The 23,084-nt window shown below is 44.3% G+C and overlaps 1 protein-coding gene across 1 annotated transcript in view; it reads left to right on the top strand.

The window, feature by feature from the left end:
* Nucleotides 1-3,884: 3,884 nt before the first annotated feature.
* Nucleotides 3,885-23,084, top strand: part of ATG7 (autophagy related 7) — a 220,186-nt gene continuing 200,986 nt past the window's right edge. The window contains exons 1-5 of the mRNA XM_030885613.2: nucleotides 3,885-4,023; nucleotides 17,373-17,545; nucleotides 18,402-18,456; nucleotides 20,197-20,314; nucleotides 22,979-23,056. Coding sequence (XP_030741473.2) covers nucleotides 17,386-17,545; nucleotides 18,402-18,456; nucleotides 20,197-20,314; nucleotides 22,979-23,056 — 411 coding nt within the window. The 5' untranslated portion in view covers nucleotides 3,885-4,023; nucleotides 17,373-17,385. The remainder of the gene's footprint in view (nucleotides 4,024-17,372; nucleotides 17,546-18,401; nucleotides 18,457-20,196; nucleotides 20,315-22,978; nucleotides 23,057-23,084) is intronic.

The following is a 23,084-nucleotide window of genomic DNA, read 5'->3' on the forward strand; positions in this document are numbered from 1 at the left end:
GCTCTTCTGTTATTAGTGTTCAGTGGGTCAGATCTGTTCTTTCTTGAAATTCAGGTGGGGTAAACTCAGGGTTGTATTTTGGCTTATGTGAACTTGTTTTCAGCTTTTCATTTTCAACCTGAGCTCTTGATGGTCTGTTCCAGAGGACGCCCCTGGCCTGGTTTTACCTGCTGATACTGACCTTCTCCATCATCTCTTCCCGTAGATGTGGTCAGTTTGATTTCTGTGAATTCCTTCTGGAGAAGTCCATGTGTATGGTTGCCGTTTTGTTGTTGGAAAAAAACAAAAGGTATTTGCAATGAACAAATCATTGTTCTTGCAAAATTCTACCAGGGCTACGCACCCTAATGAAGAGGTCACTGAGGATATGGGTGCATAGCAAAGTGTGGTGAAAAAACTAGATGGTGCCAGGCTATCAGAAAGAATAGCATCTGAGGTCTTAAAGGCATGTCTTAAAACAAGCAACCATCTACGTTAGGTGTCAACGAAGTCAACATGGAAGATGCACAGTAACCTATGTGATCCAAGGATTGTAAATAATAAAATATAAATCTGAAGGAGGGAATGGTGTCATATCAAATTGTGAACACCTGCTTTGCAGAAGGGAATGGATGACCGTTAATGCCAAAAATCCAGTTGCAGAGTTCACACAGGGATTAAGTCTCCTATGACTAGAGTAGCCTTATTATCAGACATAGAGCATTGTAGAGTTGATTATGGCAGACTTAGGTTAAAATGTGCTATCATCTGACCTCTCTTCGACCCATTCGAAAGTTCTTTCAGTTAAAAAATAATAATGACAGGTAAATAACATATGGATTACACGCCTCTGGTAGAACCTCCCTGACCACAGACCAGGGATGTGAATAGCCTTGCTATCATGCAGAAAGTAGATTATTGGAAAGAAGATAATGGCAGATGCAGTTAGGTTAAAATTTAACCCCTTATCAGTTGTTCTCCCTTTTGACACATTTTAAATTTGTTCTAGTTTTTATTAGTTTCTGCTTTTTTATTACATTTTTCTCTGTTTCACTTCGTTATTGTTAGGCTTTTAAAATATGTTTTTCTATATATGAAACCCAGGAGAGGTAAATCTATAGAGACAGTAACTGGATTAATGGGTCTTTGGGTTGTGGGAGGGAGGTTGGGAGAAAATGGGGAGCTTATAACATAGTACAAGAAGGAAGAAAAGGTTCTAAAATTGATTGTGGTGATTGTACAACTCTTCCTAATATGATTTAACTATTGAATTGTATAACTTTTGAATTATATGCCAGTAAGACTGTAAAAAAAAATTCTGTCATGAGATTTCCAGCTTTATTTCTATCACCAAGACCATATTTTTCAACTATTGTTTTTTTGTCTTTGTTTCCAACTTTGGCATTCCAATCACCAATAATTACCAAGGCATTTTAATTGTATGTTTCAATTTCAGACTGAAAATATTGGTAGAATTCTTCAATTTCTGCATCACTACCTTTAGTGGCTAGGGTATAAGTTTTAGTAGTTGTTCGAATGACTGAATTTCCTTCTACATGGAGAAGAAATTATCCTATCACACACAGCACTGTACTTAAAGGTCTTGAAATGACCTTGTTGACACCGAGTGTGACACCATTCCCCTTGATTGTGTCCTTCCTAGCATAGCAAGCCGTATGCCTTTCAGATTCAAAATGGCCAATACCAGTCCACCTCAGCCCACCAGGGCCTAGCATGTCAATCTTTATGCATTCCATTTCATTTTTAAAAATGTCTAATGTTTCTAGATTCATACTTTGTACATTCCAAGTTCTGATGGTTACTTGATGTTTGTCACTGTTATTTTCTCATTTTGAGTTGTTCCTTACCAGCAGATGAAGATCCTGAAGGTTTTTCTCCATTGATGTCATTATGTTGGCTGTACCCTCCTCGGTCATATTTTGAGTGTTTTCCAACCTCAGGGACTCATCTTCTGGCACTGTCTCAGACAACATTCTGCTGCTTTTTCATGAGGTTTTCATTATCTGACAATGTTTCGTGGCTATCCCTAAAGTTTTCGGTGGCTAATACCTCTGAAGTGGACAGCATATTCCTTCATCATAATTTGTTGTTAATCTGGAATCTCTGCTGAAACCTGTTCACTATGGGGGACTCTCCTGGTATCTGAAATACTAGTGACATGGTTTCCAGTGTCACAGCAACACACAAGGTCCTATCCTATGACAAACTGACAGACAAGTGTTAGGTTTTAATCTCAGTTTGGCGGACCAAGTTTCTCCTATTAAGGAGCTCTGGTGATGTAGTGGTTGCACATGGGGCTGCAAACTGCAGGGTCAACAGTTTGAACTCACCAGCAGATCCATGGGAGAAAAAGTCGACTTTTTACTCCCATAAAGAGTTACAGATTTAGAAACCCAAAGGGAAGTTCTGCCTTGTGCTTTTGGGTTGCTATGAGTTGGCATTGATTTGATGGCAGTGAGTTTAGTTTTTTGGTTTTTGGTGATCTAACTTAGTGTGTTCAACTCCGTGATGGAGCCTGTGAAGCAGCCAAGCAGTGGTGGGAAGAATGGGGTGGAGTACCACTCGTGTGAATTAACACTCTGGAATGCTCGCTCACTTCTACTGGATATGGATCCTTATCTTGTTAGTCAACTGCCTGTCACATCAAAGTGTAAGATGAAGTCTTGCCTCTTTGCCACTCTGAGTGGTACTTCTTCCAACACAGATTTGTTTGTCCTTTGAGGAGTCCATGGCACTTTCACTGTTCTTCTCCAGCATCTTAATGCAGATGCACCGATTCTTCTTCAGTCTTCCTTGTTCAGCATCCAACTTGCACTTGCATATGAGGCAATGGAAAATACCATGGCTTGCGTCAATTGCACCTTAATCCTCAAAGTAACACCCTTGCTTTTCAATACTCTAAAGAGGTCTTGTGCAGCAGATTTACCTAATGCAATGCATCTTTTGATCGCTTTACTGCTGCTTCCGTGAGCATTGATTATAGATCCAAGCAAGACCAAACCCTTGACAGCTTCACCTCTTCTCCATTTATCAGGTTGTTACCTGTTGGTTCAGCTGTGAGGACTTGGATCTTCTTTACGTTGAGTTGTAATCCATATTAAAGGGTTCAAACCATGATCGTCATCAGAAAGTGCTTCCAGACCTCCTCACTTTCATTTGGGAAGGTTGTGTCATCTGCATATCTCAGGTTGTTAATCAGCCTTCCTCCAGTCCTGATGCCATGGTTTTCTTCATATAAGCCAATTTCTCTGATTATTTGCTCAACACATAAATAGAATAAGTATGGTGAGAGGATACAACCCTGACACATGCCTTTCCTGATTGTAAGCCACGCCGTATTCCCTTGTTCTGTTTCCACAACTGCCTCTTGATCCATGTACCAGTTCTGCAGGAGAACACGGGGGTGTTCTGGAATTCCCATTCTTCTCAAAGTTACCCAAAGTTTATTATGGTCCACACAGTCAAATGCCTCGGCATAGTCAATAAACACAAGTAAACCTATTTCTGGTATTCTCTGCTTTGAGCCAAGACCCATCTGACATCAGTAATGATATCCTTTATTCTACATCCTCTTCTTACATACTCTGGGCATATTGTTAGGCAATACCAGTGCCTGGAGAAGGACAGCATGCTTGGTAAAGTGGAGGGGCAGCGAAAAAGAAGAAGGCTTTCAACGAGATGGATGGACACAGAGGCTGCAATAATGGGCTCAGGCATAGGAACAATTGCAAGGATGGCAAAGGACAGTGCAGTGTTGGGTTCTCTTGTGCAAAGATGTGCTCCGGGTCAGAACCAACTTGATGGCACCTAACAACAACAACCTGTCATTGTATTCTGTTCCCAGGAGTCATCAGTAGACTGCTGACTTTGAATTCATTTGGTTCCGCATCCTTCAACCTGTGGTCTTCCTGCTTCAAATTCATGGTTCATTGACCCCTGCAGCTGCAGGGGTCAGGGAAGGCCTCTAATTTACCATTTGACCCACGGACTGGAACTGGACTGGACTTACCCATTTCTACAACTGTGTGAGTCATTTCTTGATATAAATCTCTTTCTATATACATGCACCTATAAGCGTCATTAGTTTTGCCTCTCAGGAGAACTCAGCCTAACATAGTTGGTACCAGGAGTGGTTCTAGAGAAACACAATTGTAAAGATATGTGTTTTCTAAGTAGTCTCTCAAGCCTGACTAGACTTAAATGTACTGAGAACTGGGTCTTTGCATCTTTCAGTGTGACTTCGCCTGCCACTCTTAGTAGGCTGGGTGCTTATAATCCATGGTGTGATGTGGCAACGTTAATACTCAAAATAGCACCACTGATAGATGAAGTGTTGCTGAGACGTGAAGCTCTGGGTAATGGGTTTCATGTTTTCTGCCATTGTCAGGATGAGAAATACAGAGAAGCTGGTTGGTTAATACTACTAGTACTATGCAAACTTATAAAGCAGTGGTTCTCAACCTTCTAATGCTGTGACCCTTTAATACAGTTCCTCATGTGGTGGTGACCCCCCAACTATAAAACTATTTTCGTTGCTATTTCATCACTGTAATTTTGCTACTGTTATGAATCGGGCAACCCCTGTGAAAGGGTCATTCGACCCCCAGAGGAGTCGAGACTCACAGGTTGAGAACCGCTGTTATAAAGGTATGAGCTCAGAGTTTTAGAGCCCAGGCTCAAATGCCACATAAAAAGCCTTAACACTTCCACTTGTACCAAGAAGGCTTATCTCTTCTAGTAACAGAATTGATATTGTTGGAAACCAAACCCAGAGTCTTATTGTATGAGAAGTTGAATTATGACTTAATTCTCAACCGAGAAGGGTGCCTGATACTAAAGCAAGGGCATTGATTGGAAAGAAATGGAACCCTGAAGCTAGGGAATACATGGATTGATAATCTAGAAGATGGGGACATGGAGCCCCTAGATTCCATTCAGCCCTTCCAACCACCAGCACCACCGCGCCTATCCACTCTCAGTAAAACCATTGTATCTTCCACACACACTTGAGATTAGCGCAACTGTGTGTGTTGCTATGGCACCTTTACCTGGAGCATTGCCTGAGGCAGATGTCTTATAAGATACTGCTTCAAGTTTCCAGGAAACACCCTCCCCACCCAGTATAGCTTTTAGACCTGTAGTAGACTAAATCAAGCCAGTCTCAAAGGTGAAGTCCAGATGGTCACCTGGGAAGAGGCGTACTATACTCTTTAATAGTTGCTAGAGTTTTCTAATGTGTACAGACAGAAACCTAGAGAATGTGTGTAGTAACGGTTATGAAGAGTGTGGGATAATGGGGAATGGAACCATCTGATCAGTCTGAGTTAATCCATATGGACCCACTAAGCACAGATTCTTCAGTGTTTCAGGTAGAAAGGTTAGGAGAGGATTTAATAGTTTATTTGGGTGGTTCCTTGAAGCATGGATTGTGAGGTAGCCTATACTAAGCCAAGTTGAAGTACCAGATCTGCTGTGGTATATATACTATAGGAGAAGGTATCTTATGGGAAATTGGTATGTAGATTTATCAGAATAAGCCCATAGATCCACAAAGAGAGTGCCCAAGGACACTTTTACCAGAACAGTAAGAAATAAATTATAAACTGAGCCCCAGCATCTCTGAAGACTCCTGTGATTTTAGGTCAGCCAGGCTTGACAGTGGGAACTGCTCTAATTGTATGAAGACGCTTGCCGGCAGTGGGGCTGATTGGGACCCATGGGGGTAGGGACCAAGTGTCAGCATTCAATGGTTAGAGACAAGACAGGTATGGTCACCATAGTGGACAGCACAAAAGCCGACTTGTATGGACTTTTGGTGTTGGCTACTTAGGTAGTGTGTCCCCAGGAGTGAAATTAGATGGAAGAATTCTAACTCAGGTGAATGGCAATCTGAACTCAAATCGCCATAATCGTCACGACCCCTCTATCAGTTGTTGAGCCAGTTTATAGACCGACAACCCTCTGGATGAAAGGGAGGCCCGATGCCCTTATGCCCTTGAAGAAGGCCCCCCATCACACCACCAAAGGTTTATACTCTTAGTCTTTCTCCCACCCCCCACCCCCCAAAGGATCGGTGGCCTATTAGAAGAGTGACTATTCACTGAGTAAAAGGAAATAATCAGACTTTTCTGGGACGAATAGACACTGGCTGTGAATTGACACTAATTCCAGGAGATCCAAAATGTTTTGAAGGCCCATGAGTCAGCGTGGGAGCATATAGAAGTCAAGTTAATTATGGAGTCTTAGTTCAGGTTGGTCTGACAGTGGGTCTTGTGTGTCCCTGGAACATATCCTGTCGTAATTTCTGACTCCTGAATGCGTTATTGGAATAGACATACCCAGACACTGGCAGAACCCCCATGGTGGACCCTTGAAATGTTATGGTAGGAAAAGTCAAATGGACACCATTAGAACTACCTCTTGCCTAGGAAAACGGTAAACGGAAAGCACTGCTGCGCTCCTGGAAGGATGACAGAGGGTAGTGCCCCTGTCAAGGACTTGGAGAATGTGCCTTACTTTGTGGGAAGCCCAGCACTATTTGGATCTAGGTCTGTTACACAAAGCTAACACTGTACTTAGGACTCACGTCTCCCCCAGAATTGCCCTCTGACCACTACTTTCTCTTCTAGCCTAAGGAAGGGAATGTTCCGATAATGCAACATAGATGTAGGTTTCAAAGTAATACATTTCTACAAGAGTGGTTTATTTAAAAGAGTCCTCGGTGACCTGGTGTGGTGGTTATACATTGGGCTGATAACCGCAAAGTCAGTAGTTTGAAACCACCTGTCTCTCTGAGAGAGACAGGGCTTTCGATTCCCCTAAGAGTTAGAGTCTCAGAAACTCACAGGAAGCAGTTCTACCCTGTCCTATAGGGTCACTATGAGTCAGCATTGACCTGATGGGCAGTGAGGTTTTTTTTTGGGGGGGTAAGGGGCTTGGGGTGGGGTGGGTAAATATTTAAACATAAATGATTAAGTGCTCAACTATTAGCCCAAAGGTTGCAGTTCGAACCCACCTGGAGGCACTCTGGACAAAAAGCTTGACCCTCTGTTTCTGACAGATCATACCCTTAAAACATTGTGGAACAAAGTTCTACTCTGATGAACATGGGGTCACCATGAGTTGAATTGATTTGACAGCAATTGATTTGGTTTCATTTCACTTATTCTGTTTGGATGTTTCTAGCACATTCCTCATCACATATTGCTGCTGTTGCTTAAGATCTTTCCATTTTCATAGCCTGTCAGGCAACAATTTCGACAGGCCAACACTAACCATATTCTCTTGTGAAATAGATTCCTGTATTCTGTTAAATTTTTTTCTAAGGCCAAATAAGTCATAAAACATCTGGGAGAAGTGCCTTAGTGCACATTTCCTGGCATGCCTGCCCATAGTCTAAGTGGCTGTCCCAAGTCCCTTTTCCCAGCCGTGGAAGTATTGCATCTCCCCAGCTTGGAGGGCCCTTGGCAGACCATCATGATGGTGATGGAAACAAGTTACCATTGGCCATTAGGAGTACATTGTAGATCCATTTGTAGCACTTAATGTGTCCGCTGTTGTGCTGCCTGACCCTTTTCCTATCAGATGATGGCTCTGGGGGCGCTAAAGCCATTGTCTTTTGATTCTACTGGAGGGAAGGTTAGTACGCTAATGTATTTTAAATAGATTATTGTTATTAGCATACTGTGGGGCTGATGGGATATAAAGGTTCTAAAAAGGGGTTTCTTCCAAAAAGGCAATTTAACATAGTGGCTGTTGAATGAACATAACAACATGGGTTAGAATCTCAGCTCTATCATGTCTCAGCCGTGCGGCTTTTGGCGAGTTACTCAATTTTCTCTTCCATAAAGTGGGCATAACATAACCACCTCAGGGTTGTCATGGCAATGGGACTGTATATACTCATGTATAAGCCGAGTTTTCCAACACATTTTTTCTTTGTTAAATCATTTTATTGGGGGTTCATACAACTCTTATCACAATTCATACATACATCCATTGTGTCAAGCACATTTGTACATTTGTTGCCATCATCATTTTCAAAACATTTGCTTTCTACTTGAGCCCTTGGTATCAGCTCCTCATTTTTTCCCTCCCTTACTGCACACCCCTTCCCCCATGAACACTTGATAATTTATAAATTATTATTTCATCATGTCCTACACTGCCCAACGTCTCCCTTCACCCACTTTTCTGTCGTCCTTCCCACAGGGAGGGGGTTATATGTGGATCCTTGTAATTGGTTTCCCCTTTCTACCCTACCTTCCCTCCACCCTCCCGGTACCGCCACTCTCACCACTGGTCCTAAAGGGTTCATCCGTCCTAGATTCCCTGTATTTCCGGTTCCTATTTGTACCAGTGTACATCCTCTGGTCTAGCCAGATTTGTAATGTAGAATTGGGATCATGATAGTGGTGGGGGGAAGAAGCATTTAGGAACTAGAGGAAAGTTGTATGTTTCATTGTTGCTACACTGCACCCTGACTAGCTCGTCTTCTCCCCGTGACCCTTCCGTAAGGCGATGTCCAGTTGCCTACAGATGGGCTTTGGGTCCCCAATCTGCACTCCCCCTCATTCTCAGTGATGTGATTTTTTTGTTCTTTGATGCCTGGTACCTGATCCCTTCGACACCTCATGATCACACAGGCTGGTGTGCTTCTTCCATGTGGACTTTAGTACTTGTGAGCTAGATGGCCGCTTGTTTATCTTCAAGCTTTTAAGACCCCAGACACTTTATCTTTTGATAGCCGGGCATCATCAATTTTCTTCAGCATATTTGCTTATGTACTCACTTTGTCTTCAGTGATGGTGTCAGGAAGGTGAGCATCATGGAATGCCAGTTTAATAGAACAAAATGTTCTTGCATTGAGGAAGTGCTTGAGTGGAGGTCCAATGTCCATCTGCTACCTTAATACTAAACCTATAAATAGATGCACTCCCCATCATCATATATAAATATATTACATATGTACGTGCCTTTATTTAGACCTCTATAAATGCCGTTTGCCTCCTAGTTCTTTCCTCTATTTCCTTTTACTTTCCTCTTATCCCACTATCATGCTCAGCTTTCATTTGGGTTTCAGTAATTCCTCTCAGTTACATTGCCCTTGATCAAGCCCCCTATCAGGCCTCTTACACCCTCCTTGCCACCAATTTTGGATCACTTGTTGTTCCCTTGTTCCTGGGGTTGTTAACACCATTTTCTTTCCCCCACCTCCCTCTCTCCTATGTCCCACTGGAACCTTTGGTCCCATTGTTTTCTCTTCCAGATTGTTTATCCCACCTATTTTATCTAGATAGACATGCGGAGATAATAATATGCACACACACAAAAAAACAAGGCAACAAAAGAAAACAAAACAACAATAACACAAAACAATGACAAAAAAAAGGAAAGCCTGTAAATAGTTCAAGTTCTGTTTGTTGACGTTGAGGGGTGTTTTCTGGTTGAGTCTGATGGGGTGCCATACCCAGGCCCCTAAATCTCTTTTTGTTATTCCCTCAGGACTTCCTTGCTCTGCTCCCTTTGCTGTTCTGTTGCATGCTCTTAGTGTTTTGCCTCTGTGTGGTAGGGTCAGATCGGGCTCAGTTCCCGCACTGTGTCTCCAGTGTTGTCCCCCATAGGGCTATGGGTCAGTGAGGGATGTCCTGTCTCATAGTGGGCCCAACCCTTTGGTCCTCTCTGTGCACTGGCTGCTCTGAACAGGAATATTGTCCTCAAGGTTTGGTGAGCCAGGATGTGCTCCACTCTCTCTTCCTCCCCCTTCATTTGTGCCTGTGTGCTGTGATCAGACATGACCCTTTTCCTGAATCAGCACATTTTTAATACTGTTTTTGTGGTAAAATTAGGTGCTTCGGCTGATATTCAGGTCGGCTTATCCTCGAGTATATACGGTATGTAAAATGTTAGTGTCCTGCTTGGAGCACAATAAATATTAGTAAGGACAATTACTGCTGCTACTGCCACCATGTCGTTTTACCCAGTCCTGCAGCATCCTATAATCTTCATATGTTAGAGCCCAGGATTGTGGCTGTTGGGGCAGTTGAGTGTCTCTTTCTCTCTTGCTCACCCTCTACTTGAAATTTGATACAATGTTCTCTGGTGATTGATTCCCTCCTGATGAGGTACCCAAAGAAAGCACGTTGGACCATGTCCTGTTGTTTTAATTCAGTGTCTGTAAAATTTTGATTGCCTAGTTCGGAGAAGGCGGCACCTGGGTGGCACAGCCAGTGGGAACCTTGACTACAAGCTCAACGGCTTAGGGTTTGAGCCCAGCCAGAAATATGTAGAAGGACAGGTCTGGAGACCAGCCTTGAAAACCCTGTAGCATGGTTCTCCTCTGCACACATGAGCCCTCACAGTTTTTAGAAGTAGCTGCCCGGCCTTTCTTCCTAGTCTGTCTTAATCTGGAAGCCCTGCTGAAAGCTCCCCACCCTAGTCGTGTTTGAAATACTGATAATAGCAACATGCAAGCCACCACAGTGTCACAGACCGGTGTGCTCTGCTGCTGCTATATATTTTTTTAACTTAAAAAAAAAAGGATGTTACAAAAATGTCAGTACAATTGATGGTGGTAAAGTGCTCTCTTGCAAATTTCATTTGTCACTATCCTAGGGGAAAATCACCACAGATTTATGATAGTGAGGAAGACAAATTTTACTGCAGCAAAGATTTAAATGCCAAAAAAGTTTAATATGAAGCAGGGGACATTTACAGCTATTTGATATGATAATGCACATGTGTTTCCAACCTGAAGAAGGCCAACGCCCTAAAGTCCAGATAACACAGGTCTGGAATCTGAATCCACGCTGGACCCCAAGTCTTACAAGCTGACCCTTAGCCACCCTCTCTGTTCTTTTAACCTCAGAAACAGCCCTGTGGCCCAGGGATTCTCACAGCATTTATCCCTATGGCTCAGGAATCTGTATGCACTATTTTGTGTGACCCACTGTTTATCGATTATATAGAACACTGCTTAATTTTAATTCTTAGCTTTTGGTTGCCATTTGTTTCCCTGGGTTTTTCCAGGTCGCCTTGTGAGTTTCTCATTCATTTATAATTGGATTTCTGTTGGCAAAGCCCATTTTGACATGTGGAGGAGAGTGCATGCAGTCTGCTGAAAAGCAGCCACCCCTGAGGACTAAAGTGGCAAACTGCCCCTCTGGCCTGGAACTGGGGACACACTCAGTTCCTCCCCGGTGTGCTGATCCTGCCCCACTGCCTGCTGTCTTTTTAACCATCTACAATCCAACTGTGTTTTAGAAAGCTGCCACAGAGTGCCTTTGAAAAATGAAAGTCCAGTGCCATTAACCAGCCCCCCTCCTCTCTGACTTCCACTGCCCTTTGCCACCACTCACTTTCACTCTCCTCAAATGATAGCACCTCTCCAGGTCACCAACTGTGCTGCGGCTCTGTTTTCTGCTGTGTTTATTGTTTCATTCACTGATTTTAGCTTTATTATTGTAGTAAAATATCTATAACATACAACCTGACACGAGCTGCTTTTAAGTGTACAATTAGGTAGCATTAATGACATTCACAGTGTTTTGCAACTAGCACAACTATCTATTGGTAAAACATTTTCAACCCCAGACAGAAACTCAGCACCTTTCCCTTCAGCCTCTTACCGTGTGTGTGTGTGTGTGTGTGTGTGTGTGTGTGTGTGTGTGTGTGTGTAAACATTTGTGGTTTAGGTGAAGGTTTACAGAACAGGTCATGAGCTTCACATTCAACAATTAATGTACATTTTGTTTTAGTTTATCCGTTCGTCCCGTCAGTATACCATCGCTTATCCCACTTCCTCCCAGCATCTCCTGTTTCCGCTCCTCCTTTCCTAACCACCTGTCTCTACTTGGGTAAGTGTCATCCTTTTGATCTTAAATTGGTTATTCTAACGGGGGGTGAGTTCAATTCCAGACCTGGATGGTAACTAAGGGTCATAGTCTTGGGTGCTCCACTGGTCTCTGCCCAACCAGCAAACCTGATTGCTTCTGATTTTGAGTTCTGTTCCACAGTTGTCTCCCATTCTATCCAGGACCACCTAATGTGATCCTTATTGCTCGGCTGAAACTTCCAGCACAATAATGAATTGAAGCGGTGATCAAGGGCTTTCCTCTTTGACTCCTGTTCGCAGGGCTTTCAGGTTCTCTCTGTTGAGAGTAATGCTGGCCATTGGTTTTGAATATCTACCCTTATTATGTTCAGGAATTTATCTTGTATTGCTATTTTTGGAGTTTGTTTTTTTAATCAGCGACGAGTATTGGATATTGTTAAAAGTCTGTTCTGCATTAGTTGGTGTAATCATAAGGGAACTTTTCTCATTCAATTAAGACACTTAACTCCAATGGGGCCAGTTGGAGGTGGGCGGGGCCGCTTAAATAACAAAGACAAGATGGGCACAATGAAAAACAAAGTCAAAGTAGTTATCAAAACAGCCTGACAGGGTGTCCCGTAGAATGAAATAGATGAGAAAACTATGAAATCTTTACTTGGTCTGTATATGCTGAAGAATTCTAGGTCAAGTGAGCAGTTTAACTCAAGTTGCTAGAATAGTCAGGACTCCTCAGTCAATCCCAAGACTTGATCATTTTACTCACTGCAATCAAGTCACTGAAGACTCATAGCAACCCTATAGGACAGGGTAAAACTGCTCCTGTGGGATTCCAAGACTGTAATTCTTTACTGTAGTAGAAAGCCTCATCTTTCTCTTGAGGAACAGCTAGTGCTTTCAAACTGCTCACCTTGCAGTTAGTAGCCCAGGGCAGTAAACATTATGCTACCAGGGCACATCCAAATGACAGTTTGGGAGCATGAAAATAAGGTATAGAGGACTCTAAGGCGGGGATTGGCCAGTTTTACCATTCTTCTGGGTATAAGTGAGCCATCTCAGAAGCAGTGTGTTAGGCAGGGTTCTCTAAAGAATCAAAACCAGGACACTTATGATTTTATATATATATATGAGGATGGGCTAATACAGTGAGAAGGAATGTAACAGCTAATCAGTCCCCATGGTAGTACAGACAACTCGGTTCAACTCACTTCTGTGGAACAGTTGATATACTGGAAGTCCTTCAATTCACATGAGCTGCTGGGTTCAAGGTCAAGGAAGCAGACAGTGGAGTCCTCCCTTGGGCAAGGCAAATAGTCTGCCCACAGGCAGCGAATAGCAGGGTCGGTCGCCAACAGTTATCAGCTCAGTAGCCAGGAGCTTAGGGTAGTAGGCCCAGATGGGATATAGAACGCAAGCAGTGCAAGGCGACAGGATCCACCACCCTCAAGCTCAAGCAATGCACTTATCAGCAGCATGAAGAAGCAGGTCTCAAAGGAGCCTCAAGCTCTAGTGACACGATCCACTGATTGGCTTGACCCACATGTAGTATAGCTCACAGGTTTGAGGCAGAGAACTAGCTAAAGCAGCAGCGTGCTCCAGCATGCTCCGATCACCAAAGAGCAAGAGAGAGGGTTGTGATAGAGGGGGGTGGGCCTTGCAGAGCCATTTATCTCTTTGCCCTACAATCAAACTGTGACCTGATTAATCCCACATGTTCCTATTGGCCACGTTGGCACAATAAACCTAACTATTACAAGCAGGAAGAGAGAAAATCCCACTGCCAGCAGAAAGAAGAGCAATGAGTGGAGCATGCTCAAGATCCGCTTGTGGAGAAGTGGTGGCTAGAGCAGAGGCACCAAAGGGCCTCAGCACTGAGACCATGAGATGAAGTGGCAGGCTTCCCAGACTACAGAACGGGTAAAGCTGAATTCCTTTGGGCAGGAGACTGGGTGCCCTTTCAGCATTTCTCAAAGCCAGAGGAGCCTGGGAGGTCAGAGCCATGGGGCGGCTGAGAGGCTGAGGACCAGAGAGAGAGACATACATGCCTGCCAATGTGGCTAAGAAGAGACATGGTGGGAAGAAAGGCTACGTCCTTAAATGTTTCCTGATCCTGACTTGTGACAACCTGTTAACTTTCCTTATAAACCCCCATAATCGTGAGTATTGTTTACGTTCTCTGTGGCCATTGCAACAGATTTTCAAACCAGCAAAGGAGGTAGCGTGCCATGGAGGAGCGGTTGGTAACAGAATGGAATGAAGAAGGTTGGACAGCCTGACCTCTCCTTAATGCTGTGGAGTTGGATACTCCTTCCCCCTTGCGTAGCTGAAGGAGGTCAAGGTCAGACATGGCCTCTCTACCATTTAATAGTTGTGACTGATAACTTATTGGTTTTCTTAAAATCATTTTATTGGGGGCTCATACAACTCTTATCACAATCCATACATACATCAATTGTGTCGAGCACATTTGTACATTCGTTGCCCTCGTCATTCTCAAAACATTTGCTCTCCACTTAGGCTCTTGGTATCAGCTCCTCATTTTCCCCCCTCCCTCCTTGCTCCCCCCTCCCTCATGAACCCTTGATAATTTATAAATTATTATCATTTTGTCATGTCTTACAATGTCTGACGTCTCCCTTCACCCACTTTTCTCTTGTCCGTCCCCCAGAGAGGAAGTTTATAAAAATTAGGTTCTAATGTTTTATCCTTATGTTTTCTTTTTTTAAACATTTTATTAGGGGCTCATACAACTGTTATCGCAATCCATACACACATCAATTGTGTAAAGTACATTTGTACATCATTCTCAAAACATTTTCTCTCCACTTAAACCCCCGACATTAGGTCCTCATTTTTCCCCTCCCTCCCCGCTCCCCCCTCCCTCATGAGCTCTTGATAGTTTATAAATTGGTGTTTTGTCATATCTTGCCCTGTCTGACGTCTCCCTTCACCCACTTTTCGGTTGTCTGTCCCCCAGGGAGGAGGTCACATATAGTTCCTTGTAATCGGTTCCCTCTTTCCTACTCACTCTCCCTTTACCCTCTCTGTTTCGCCGCTCACACCACTGGTCCTATAGGGCTCATCCGCCCTGGATTCCGTGTATTTTCAGTTCCTATCTGTACCAGTGTACATCCTCTGGTCTAGCCAGACTTGCAAGGTCGAATTCGAGTCATGGTAGTGGGAACGGGGAGGAAATATTTAGGAATTAGAGGAAAGTTGTATTTCTCATCGTTGTTACATTGATCCTTATGTTTTCTTCTGAGCACTTCATATTTTAAGCTTTAACATCTAGGTCTTTGATCTATTTTGAGTTTGTTTTTGTATATGGTCTGAGATCTAGGTTTTGTTTCATTTTTCTGCATGTGGATCTCCAGTCTTGCCAGCACCATTTATTGAAGAGATTGTTTCTTCCCCAGTGATTGAACTTTAGCACCTTTTTGCAAATCATTTGCTTATCAATGGATAGAATTCCTTCTGAATTGGCAAGTCTGTTCCACTGGTCTATGTATCTAATCACAGAACCAGTAGCAGACATTTTTTTGTTTAACTTTATCACTTGCTAAGTCCAGACCATTTTGATTATTGTGGCTGCATAGTATGTTTTGGTAACGAGGAGGATGAGGCCTCTCTTACTCTGTTCTTCCTCTTCAATATTGGTTCAGGTATTTGTGGCCTATTCCCTGTCCATATAAAAACTTGGTGATTAATTTTTCCATTTTAGCCCAAAATATCATTGGGATTTAGATCAGTATTGCGCTGCATTTATAAATCACTTTTAGTAGTATTGACATTTTCACAATGTTAAGTCTTCTGAAACTTGGGCTGCGAACTCCAATGTCAGCTCTTCAAGCCCAGCAAGCTGCTCTGCTGGAGAAAAATGAGGCTGTCTGCTGTTGCGCAAACGTACCGTCGCAGAAACACTGTCCTGTACGGAATCGACTGGGTGGCAGTGGGTTTAGGTTGGTTCTAGTTTGAAATTGTTTTCACTCCCTCGTCACATGAATGTTTAGATTCCTAATTGAACTTCTCTTTCTGCTTCCTTCTAAGCCATTTTGCCACTGCAGAAGTAGATCAGATTCCCTGCTCCAAAGTGTCCCTGGCTTCCTCCCCACTCCAACTTTCTTCAGCCTTCTGTGTTCTCCCGTGTCAACAAGGGGCGCAGCCCGACAGCCCCGCTCTGCAAGCCCCCGGAGTCTTCCTCTGCTGTCCTTAGGCTGCCACTGCCAGTCCTTCCACGAAGGCAGGCCCGGCTGCTCCCTGCTTTGCGCCAGGCTTCTCTCCTGCTGCTTGACTTTCATCGCTTTGTTCGCAAACTACTCATTTTACATTCTGTCACACTTTCTGCCAGTCTAAAGCGCCCTCTCAGTCATTCCCAAACCCGACAAGTTTGGAAGACGGAGAGTTTTTTTGTCACTCTGGTACAAACCTCACCGGAAACTACTCTGGAAGACTGTGAAACTGGTCTCGGGTGTCTATGTGTACATTTGCTGTAGAAACACCAATGTGCTCATGGGAGTAATTGGAGCTGAGGGAAGTGAAGGAATCTCTTCAAACTAGGATGTGTATTTTGAGGGTATGTGGGGAATATGGAACTTAAACTACACTGCCCTGTTTGCCTATCAAACTCACTGCTGTAGCTTCGCGTTGAGTTGCAACCGGCTCGATGGCAGTGTGTAATGTGACAGTGCAGTCTAAGGTCCATCTTTCCCACATCTCAGGGGATACTGCCTACTTTGAAGAGCAGTAGCTGGTAGTTCCTACCCTGTAACTGATGAGAATCCTTCACTTCCCCTCCTCTCCAATGATCCCACGAACACATTTCAACATTGACTCCAGCGGTTCTCAACCTGTGGGTCGTGACCCCTTCGGGGGTTGAACAACCCTTTCACAGGGGTCACCCGATTCATAACAGTAGCAAAATGACAGTTATGAAGTAGCAACGAAAATAGTTTTATGGTTGAGGGTCACCACCACCCGAGGAAGTGTGTGAAAGGGTCGCGGCATGAGGAAGGTTGAGAACCTTGGATTTACTCTATGACTTTAAGAGAAGGAAATTAGATACTAAACAGTGTGGGTTAAGTGAGAAGTTTTGGTGCATTTAAAATATTAAATAGGATATTTCACAAAAATGTCAGGCATTTTAGAGATGGGAACTAGTTTTTCTTCTCAACCAGGGAGGCCAAAGCATGTTCCTCCTCAGTGGTCTCCTAGTGTGGGGGTTTAATCCTATACGTGTAGAGTCCTCTGTGTCTATGCAGAATGGCAAACGTGGCTGGGCCTGGCACTGTGTTGCAGAAGGAACAACACTAGTGTTGATTAGGCCAATTCTAACTAGAAAGGAAGATCAGAACGGGATAGTTAGACAAACCAGTGTATTTTGAAGCATCTTTCAGTTGGAAAATTACTCAGGGTAATTTTCGAAGTTTTGCCTTAAGGTACCCTGTATCCCTTTGAGTACTGGTTTGCTTGTTTAGAGCATTAGTCACAAAGTTCTTCCTCATTGAATTTGTGTGGGAATGCTATTTTGCTGCTTTGCTTTTAGTAGGCAACACAGAATGGCAGCCGCAATGGGAGACCCTGGCCTCTCCAAACTGCAATTTGCCCCCTTTAGCAGTGCCTTGGATGTGGGGTTCTGGCATGAGTTGACCCAGAAGAAGCTGAATGAGTATCGGCTGGATGAAACACCCAAGGACATTAAGGGTTATTACTATAATGGTAAGCAAACTCCCAGCTTCTGTCATCTGCTGTTTGCCCCTCTGCCCCCTGGTATCGTTCCCCCTTCTCTTTAGAACAGCATACCTTTGTCTTTGGTAAAGGGGCCCTAATGGACGTGTTGGGTAAGTGTTGGCTTGCTAACCAAAAGGTCAGTGGTTCAAACCCACCAGCTGCACCCCTAAAGAAAGATGAAGCTGTCTGTTCCCAGAAAGACTTACAGCCTCGAAAACCCTTATAGGGTTGCAGTAAGTTAAAATCTACTTGACTGCAGTGAGTGGCAAGTCTTGTCTTTTGTAATTACTGCTGTTCAGGGTTTTCTATTTTGCTTCTTGACTTTTGATCCAACCTTACTTTCACTTAATTTCCCCAGTTGTGGGGAAAAGAAAGGGAGTATTGAAACCAATGAATAAATCTAAGTAATCAGTACTATTTTTTAGTATTACTAGGGAAAAATTTGGAAATGCTTTTTAAAAAAAAATTATTGGGGGTGCTCACAGCTCTTATCACTATCCATCCATCCATTGTATCAAGCACTTTTGTACTTCTGTTGCCATCATCATTCTCAAAACATTTTCTTTCTACTTGAGCCCCTGGTATCAGCTCCTAATTTTTTCCCCTCTCTCCCTGGGAATGCTTTTTTCCAATAAATCTTTTTTATAATCTTGGGATTTTCTGCATACTCACAAGAGCTCTGCCACCTTCTGCTAAGCCCCCGTGTGTGCATTAGGGATAGTGAGGAACTAGGCAGGCCACGTTGGGTTCAGCAAAGTGAACAACATTGCACTCATTTACTTTTTTATTATGAGTGATGCTGTTTCTGGTTTGTAATTAAAAATATGATGATAATTCTTTCCAGGTGATTCTGTTGGGCTGCCTGCTCGTTTAACGTTGGAGTACAGTGCATTTGACTTGTGAGTATTTGCTCTGAATCTAAGGGAAAGAGCACGGCTTGCTTTTGGCAAGGGGTGACTATTCATTTCCCTCCTCTCTAAGCCAGGTGGGAAATTAGGGAAGCTCCATTCTGAGCAGGACCCGCACCTCATGATTCTGTTGTTTCTTCCAGAGCACAGGGACCTGTGCTAGGTGCCAAAAAGTAGCTGGTTCATTTCTTTTTCAGCAGATAGTTACCACTCCCTAACAGGCGTCAGGACTGGAACCTTGGTGGCATTGTGATTACGAGTTGGGCTGTGATCCACAAGGTCAGAAGTTCAAAACCACCAGCTGCTCTGAGGGAGACAGACAGGGCTTTCTACTCCCAGAAAGACCTAGTCTTGGCAGCTCATCAGGGCAGTTCTAACCTGTCTTATAGGGTACTGGGTGGGCATCAACTTGATGGCAGTGAGAGAGAGAGAGAGAGAGAACAGGTACCATCTGGTCCTCGTGGTGCAGATGGTACACGGCTTGCCTACTAACTCCAAGATTGGGAGTCGAGCCCTTCCAGAGGCACTAGGAAGAAAGATCTCTAATCTACTTGTGAAAAAGCCACTGAATAATCTCTGGAGCAGATTTAAAAGTCTAAGGCTGTCCGAGTCCCTCTTTATTAGGGTCATTGGCAAGTTTAATGAATAATTCTTCAGAAGGAACAAGTTATTTATTTACCAATTATTTTCTTGATTATTGCCTTCACTTTTTTGAAAAAGAGAGAGACAGAAGAGTTTGAGTCCCTGGATGGTTACAGATGGTCAAGTCCTTGCCTGGTCCCACCCTGAGGTACCTGGGGAAAAGGCCAGGCACGCAGCTTCTGGACCTTCACAGCCTGGAAAACCCCACGGAGCAGTTACGCTTTGCGCTCTTGGGGTTGCTATGAGTTGGAAAGGCTAGGTGGCAACCAGTTTTGTTTTTATTTTTATTTTTTTGTTGTTGTTTTTATTTTTTAGCATTTCTTTTTCTTGTTGTATATATGCATGAGTGTATATGGAAAGTCCTTGAAAACCTTTTCATGAAACATTCCGAGCCTCCTCTGTTAACATGTAGGTGTTTGCAGCACAAAGACTCAGGGAGCCTGGTCTCTGGGGGAGCTCTCGGTGTGCAAGAGAAGTGGAAACAAGGGTCTGAAGCACAGTGTGCCCGGTGCTGTGAGAACTGCGGAGTGGTGATCGTTACTCAGAAATGCTTGTTACAGCTTCCTCCCTGTCTTAATAATAAGACAGAGCAGAAAGAGAGGAAAACAAGATACTTTGGAGAGCCTACTGTCCTCCCCTTCATTTGTAGACCCCAGGAGTACCTTAACATCATAGTTTGCTCTTGTTCTGTGCCCTGAAATGGGTTCCAGCTCATCGTGGCCCTCTGCAAGAGAGTCACTGCCCCATCCATGGGGCTTCCAAGGCTGCACTGTTTAAGGGAGCAGATCACCAGGTCTTGGTTATAATCCTCGGGGAAGCAGATCTTCCCATATAGCTCCTGGGTGGGTTTGAACTGAGTACCTCTCCACTGCCCCACTGGGGCTCCTTGTTCTTAGGATTACGTAGCTGAGAAAACCGATGGAGCAGTTGTACTTTGATGCTCCTGGGTCAGCATGAATCGGAATGAGCTTGATGGCAATGCTTTGGGGTTTGTTTGGGTTTTTTTTGCAGAGCGAGGAGAGAGAAGGCGGGTGGGGTGCTCTCTGCATCCTAGCCATGCTTGGTTAATCATTTTTCTTCTGTCTCTAGGAATACTCCCACCCCAGCCCGTTGCTGCCCAGCGGTTGGCACGCTGTATAACACCAATACACTGGAGTCCTTCAAGACTGCGGATAAGAAGCTCCTTTTGGAACAAGCAGCAAATGAGGTCAGATGGCAAAAATAACGTATCTGTCACGTGTTCTTTGGTCCTGACGGCTGTGGTGTACCTGATCAGGGCCATGGATTCTGTCAGAGAAACAAATAGAGCAGGGACTCAAAAGTGTTTGTGGGTGCCTTAGTTATCTAGTGTTTCTCTAACAGAAACCCCACGCGTGGTGGCTTTAAAGAAGAGAAATATGTTCTCTCACAGTTTAGGAGAGCAAACGACTGAATGCAGAATGCTGCCTCTAGGAGAAGGCTTTCTCTCTCTGGTGGCTCTGCAAGAAGGTCCTTATTTCCATTCCACATCTGTGGTCCAGTGTTCCATGGAGATCTCCGTGTGTCTTGGCCTCCGTCTTCCTCGGGTCTAGGAGGCTCCTAGCACAGGTCCCTCAGGTCCAAAGAATATTCTCTGTTCCTGGCCCTCTTGATTCTGAGGCCTCTCTAATCTCTACTTGCTTGTTGAGTCTTTTTTATATCTCAAAAGAGATTGACTCTAGATACAGCCTAAGGCTATAGCTCTTATCCTGCCTCATTGACATAACTGCCTCTAATACTACCTCATAAACCTCATAGTGGCTAGGATTGACAACACATAGGATAATTACATTAGATCACAAAATGGGCGTCAATTTAATAATAGTTGGATTCCTGGTCTAGCCAAGTTGACACCCATTTTCGGGGGGCGGGGAACGGGGTGGGGCCCGGGATGGGACAGTTTAATCTCTACCAGTGAGTATTGTTTTTTCTCTTTTTGTGTTGGTGGGAAGTTCATGGAAGACGGGATGAAAAGTGAATAGGGTTTTTCTATGAACTTTTTGAAGTTCCCTCATAGGTGAGCTATGCTTTTGCTTCTGGATGCATTTTGGACCCTGTTCCTTGTGTGTGCTGGAGACACTTCACAAGGCCAAGCATCACAGTGCTAAAGGAAACGATCAGACTCCCCATCACCTTCACTACTGAGTTTGAGTGATCACGGAATTATCACGACCTGCTTCTAATCTCCGTGTTCTTTCTTCTGTCCCTTGCACATGATGGGTTTCTGCCTGGAACATCTTTCCTTTCCTTCCTTACATTTGAATCAGAGGAACTCAGGGGGCAGGAAGAAGCCCAGTCCTCTAACCTATCTATGTGAATGGTCTTCACACTGGCCTTCAAAACAAGAGTCTTATTTATTTGGGTGCAGAAGTGACAGAGGATGTCTTCCACCTCCAGTCTCAGGCAGGCAGGCAGACCTCTCTCCCCTCCCTAGCAATGACCACAGCCAATGGGCTCTGGCAGCAAAGGCCTGTGTTTTTCTTGGCCTGTGGCTCGACTGCTCCTTGAGCCGAGGGCAATCTAGCATCTAGGAAAGCAGGCATCCCACCGGTGAGGGGTGTTCTTGGGCTCTCAGCCCTTATTTCTTCTCCAGCTTGTCAGAGTGGGGCCTGCTTGGCAGTGAATCTGCTCCTCCATGCCTAATATTTCAAGAGCAGGAGCTTACCCTCTCTGCCCATTTACCTCTTAGATAAGGTGACCAGATTTAAAGCGGGACACCATTGACCGGGGCGTGGGGGTGGGGTTCTTGATTAAAAATTTGGTCTATATGGACCAAATAGTCCATTCCCTAGCTTGTCATGCATTCTTTCAAAAAAATCAGGACTTTTTAAAAAACGCCAAAAATCGGGACTGTCCCGCCAAAAGCGGGATGTCTGGTCACCTTACTCTTAGACCATTCTGTGGGCTCATCCACATAGTTCGTTGTCTTGCTTAGGTCTCATAAGGCGAGTAACTAATTTTAGTTATTGAAACACTTTGTATGTAACCAGGGCTGTCAACTAGCCTCAGCTGTTCCTCTTGTTTTCGGCCCTGGTACTTGCTGAGCATGCACAAACTGGGAGTTTATTCTCTTTTCTTCATCTCTCAGGGAAAGGTGGTCCAAAATAAGACATTAAGAAATTATCTAGACATAATTCAGATCACTTTCCCCAAGAATTGTCCCTGACACTTGCCCCTCCCACCTCCCCTGCTGAGTTTAGTGCCCCTCCCAGAGATTCCGGAGCCCCTGGGTGGTACAAATGGTTAGCAGGGCCAGGTGTTAACCCAAGATGGGTGGTTCGACTCCACCCAGAGGCCCCTCAGAGGAAAGACTTGGTGATGTGGCTCCAAGAAGTCAGACAGTACAAGTCCTATGGAGCATAGTTCTACTTGCTGTGGGTCAGGGTCACACTGCCTCCCCACCTCCTTCCATCCACCATCCTCCCTGCCCTTCTGGAATTCTGCATACTTTCCTGATGGCAAATTCCTTGTCTGCCCATTCGATTGTGAGCGTCAGAGGCTAGGGACTGTGTCGTTGGTTTCTACCACTTGGACATGCTGGTGTTGAGTAGACAATAAGGAACTCCTGATTGCAGGGAACAGTGAAGGCAGCAGGATCGTGACCGATTCCTTTGTCTGCTCTGATGGTGAGGGACACCGGGAGCAGAATTCTGGGTGGTTTCAGTCTTCTCAAAATGTGAGGGGAGCGGGGCTGGAGTAGAGGCTGGGATAAGCGGGCAGAGGAATTGCCTGGATCGAGTAGTGCTGAGCCTGCTGGGAAGGAGGCAGTGGGGTTTTCTCCATGTTTCTTTTGAGGGAGAGATACTCCAAGATGCTTGATAACCCACCCTGACACGTGTCTTGCTTCTGACAGATATGGGAATCAATAAAATCGGGCGCTGCTCTTGAAAATCCTGTACTCCTCAACAAGTTCCTCCTCTTGACATTTGCAGTAAGTAAATGCACTTTCTGTTATTTCA

The sequence above is a fragment of the Echinops telfairi genome, unplaced genomic scaffold (assembly GCF_000313985.2).
Source record: "Echinops telfairi isolate 266 unplaced genomic scaffold, ASM31398v2 ScPeMD7_31;HRSCAF=116, whole genome shotgun sequence".
NCBI lineage: Eukaryota > Metazoa > Chordata > Mammalia > Afrosoricida > Tenrecidae > Echinops > Echinops telfairi.